General features: G+C 52.5%; 1 protein-coding gene across 5 annotated transcripts in view; it reads left to right on the top strand.

Moving 5' to 3' along the window:
* Window positions 1-2996, top strand: part of syne3 (spectrin repeat containing, nuclear envelope family member 3) — a 19855-nt gene extending 16859 nt beyond the window's left edge. For 3 of the 5 annotated variants that reach the window (XM_056425845.1, XM_056425844.1, XM_056425846.1), the window contains 4 exons: window positions 298-441; window positions 698-856; window positions 1222-1272; window positions 1441-2996. In XM_056425845.1, coding sequence (XP_056281820.1) covers window positions 298-441; window positions 698-856; window positions 1222-1272; window positions 1441-1644 — 558 coding nt within the window. In that variant the 3' untranslated portion in view covers window positions 1645-2996. The remainder of the gene's footprint in view (window positions 1-297; window positions 442-697; window positions 857-1221; window positions 1273-1440) is intronic. The other 2 variants (XM_056425843.1, XM_056425842.1) reach the window with 2 other exon arrangements.
* The last annotated feature ends 391 nt before the right edge of the window (window positions 2997-3387 follow it).

Raw genomic sequence — 3387 nt, 5'->3', positions numbered from 1 at the left:
GGTCTGAGTTGTCCTCATGAGGTCTGAGAGGGTCCAGGGTCTGAGTTGTCCTCATGAGGTCTGAGAGGGTCCAGGGTCTGAGTTGTCCCCATGAGGTCTGAGAGGGTCCAGGGTCTGAGTTGTCCTCATGAGGTCTGAGAGGGTCCAGGGTCTGAGTTGTCCCCATGAGGTCTGAGAGGGTCCAGATAACGGACCCAGCTTCTCTGCCTCCGACAGGGTTAAAGTGGGCGGAGCTTGGAGATGTTCTAGAGATCAAAGGAGGTTTTCACATCGTCTGAGTTGTGTTTTTGTCTTTAGGGGTTCACAGGAGACCACCAGACCAGGAGGAGGGACTTCGAGGCCTGGCTGTCCAAAGAGAACAGCCTGCTGTCAGGGGTCTCCAGAAGCAAGGGAGCAGCCCTCAGCGCCAAGGAGGTCCAGACCCGACAGGACACCCTCAAGGTGAGTCCTGATCCTTCAGCAGAATGACATGTGGGCTGTTAAAGCATTTTGATTGGCCAGGAGGAGAAACCAGTCCAGTGTTTCTCCTACATTAATAACTTCTAACCTCTGTCCAGATCCCTGTTGATCTAATTGATGAGTTTCACATTCCATCCCTGTCCCGGCTTCACTCTGACCTCTTGTGTTGCACCCCGTGACCCTCGTATGTCCCGTGGGAGTCCGTGAACCTGAAGGTGTCTCTGCTGTCCTGCTGCAGGCTCTGAGGGCCGGACTGGGCTGGGGTCAGGACCAGTTCCAGCTGCTCCTCCAGGAGAGTCCGGGCGGGGAGGACGTGGGTCTGGAGGAGGTCCGCTACCGCTGGATGCTCTACAAGTCCAAGCTGAAGGACGTGGGAGACCTCCGGGCCAGGGCCAAGGTGAGCGCTGACCTTTAACCTTTTGTGGAGTCACTCTGAAAGGCTTTTTGTGGAGGCAGAGTAATCTCATTGCTCATGGGAACCCCGGCAGAGCCGAGCCGAAGCCATTGTACTTCAGTCTCTGGACTGAGGCTTGTTTGCTCTGATTGGGCCTCATGAAAGAAACCCTGGACCAATGAAACCACATCAGACCTGTCATGTGACATCAGACCTGCCGGGGTCCCGTTCCTGTTCTGTGCACTGCTCTGGCTTCACCACACGGGGGCGCCAGAGCACCTTTTAGAGCTCTGCTCGACTGCTCAGTGGACTCCCTGATGGAGGTGGAGTGTGTGTAACTGTGTGTGTGTTTGTGTGTGTGTGTGCAGAGACTCCACGCCAAACAAGAGGAGTCGGCCTCCGCCGCCAAAGTGCAAAAGGTAAAACCACCTCCACCTCTCAAGAGAGTCACACACAGACACACACACACTCTCACACACTCTCACACACACACACACACACACACACACACACAGGCGATTGGGACGTGATGCTCAGGCGATGAAGATGCAACAACAGGCTCTAACGTGTTGTTGTTGTTGTTGTTGTTGTTGTGGTGGTCGTCGTGGCAGGAGCCCGGCCTGTGTCAGCGGGTGTGCCGGCTGGCCCTCCCCCTGTGGCTCCTCCTCCTGGCGCTCCTCCTCCTGGCCTTCCTGCTGCCCTTCATGGACGGAAGCAGCTGCTCCCTCTCCAACAACTACGCCCGGTCCTTCAGCGTCATGCTGCGCTACGAGGCCCCGCCCCCCACATAGGGGGCGGGGCCCCACCACGGCTTACGGAGGACACGCCGCTTCAGGGCCTTCTTGTGACGAACGATCTTCAGGAAGAGGAGCTCACTCTCCAGATGCTTCCACGCTTTATGAAGGATAATGAACGATCTCAAAGAATATGCAAATATACCACGAGAGGAACGACTGGACCACGCCTCCATCTCCGTGAGGAGGACCTCGGCCCAGAAGATGGAGCTATGAGATGACTGCTGCTCATGGGGGGGGCAGCAAGACGTTGACCTTCATCTCTTTGGAGAGGTGAAGGTCGTTCATACTGAGAGACCGGGTCCTTCTCCAAGTGGCCTTCAGGGTCCTGGAGAACCAGACCTCCTCTCCCCACCGCGGGACCCTTCCATCGTCCTCAGGTTCTCACGCAACCACAGCTCAGACGTGATTGGTCCATACGACTCGGACACGCCCACTTGTCCCCAGCCTCAGATTATAATTATAATGTAGATGCAGAAATCTTTTTAATCGATTTTTATATTAGAAACTCCAACTATAGGAAATGTTTCTGGGCTTTACATATATACATATATATAATATTATTTTAGCTCTTTTAAAGCTGCAGTACCTCTTTTCCCCAGCGTGGCAGCTGACGCGTCACATGATGTGTTTTCAATGAAGATGAAAACACAAACCTCCAATCAACAATAAGCCAAACGACACACCTGTGTCTAGACGTACGGAGTCCTGCTGAGCAGGTGTGTGTGTGTGTGTGTGTGTGTGAGGGTGTGTGTGTGTGAGGGTGTGTGTGTGTGTGTGTCCTTAAAAGAACGAGGTCTCTGTTCCTGTGGATGTGTCTCCATCCTCCCTCCAGGTGTTCCCCCGTTCACCTGAGACCTCTTTGGCCCGGTGGACCACCAGAACACTCAGAACCACCACTCACTCTTCAATGGGAACCCCAAAATAACTCCTCCCACACACACACAGCGTGTCGCTGTTATTGATTCGTCACGTTGCCGTGGCAACAGTGACCCAATGGAGCGGCTCTCCTTCTTGTGCGTCTTTGATTGGACAAACCTGTTGGAGTGAAACTCGGCTCCTGCAAACTTGTTCTGTGTAAACATGCTACATGTAGCATGTAGCATGGCCTTAACGTGTGCAGGTTAATCATGTCGGTGTTCCTTCAGCCCGGAGCTTCCTGTCTCCTCGAGTCCTTTCCTCACAGGAGGACTCTGGCTTCCTTATGCAACACGTCTCCTAACACCTGGGATGATCTACAAGTGCTTCTTTCCTAAGATGATTCTATTTTATTAATCTTTTGAGACACATTCATGTATTTAACCAATGCTGCTTTTTATTCTGATGAAATAAAAGCAGTTTGAATATTCTGTGTTTTGAGGTTATTATTGTATTAATAAGACAGAAGGAAGCAGAGTTAGTCATGTGGGATGGAGAGATGAAAATTCATCCTTAAGGAGAGAGGAGAGGAGAGAGGAGCTCAGTGTATCCTAAGCGTCCATAAGGAGAGAGGAGAGGAGAGAGGAGCTCAGTGTATCCTAAGCGTCCATAAGGAGAGAGGAGAGAGGAGCTCAGTGTATCCTAAGCGTCCATAAGGAGAGAGGAGAGGAGAGAGGAGCTCAGTGTATCCTAAGCGTCCATAGGGAGAGAGGAGAGGAGAGAGGAGCTCAGTGTATCCTAAGCGTCCATAAGGAGAGAGGAGAGAGGAGCTCAGTGTATCCTAAGCGTCCATAAGGAGAGAGGAGAGAGGAGCTCAGTGTA

The sequence above is a fragment of the Pseudoliparis swirei genome, chromosome 11 (assembly GCF_029220125.1).
Source record: "Pseudoliparis swirei isolate HS2019 ecotype Mariana Trench chromosome 11, NWPU_hadal_v1, whole genome shotgun sequence".
In the NCBI taxonomy this organism is placed as follows: domain Eukaryota; kingdom Metazoa; phylum Chordata; class Actinopteri; order Perciformes; family Liparidae; genus Pseudoliparis; species Pseudoliparis swirei.
The sequence above is the reverse complement of the archived record's forward strand: the minus strand, read 5'-3'. Positions and strand labels throughout refer to the sequence as shown.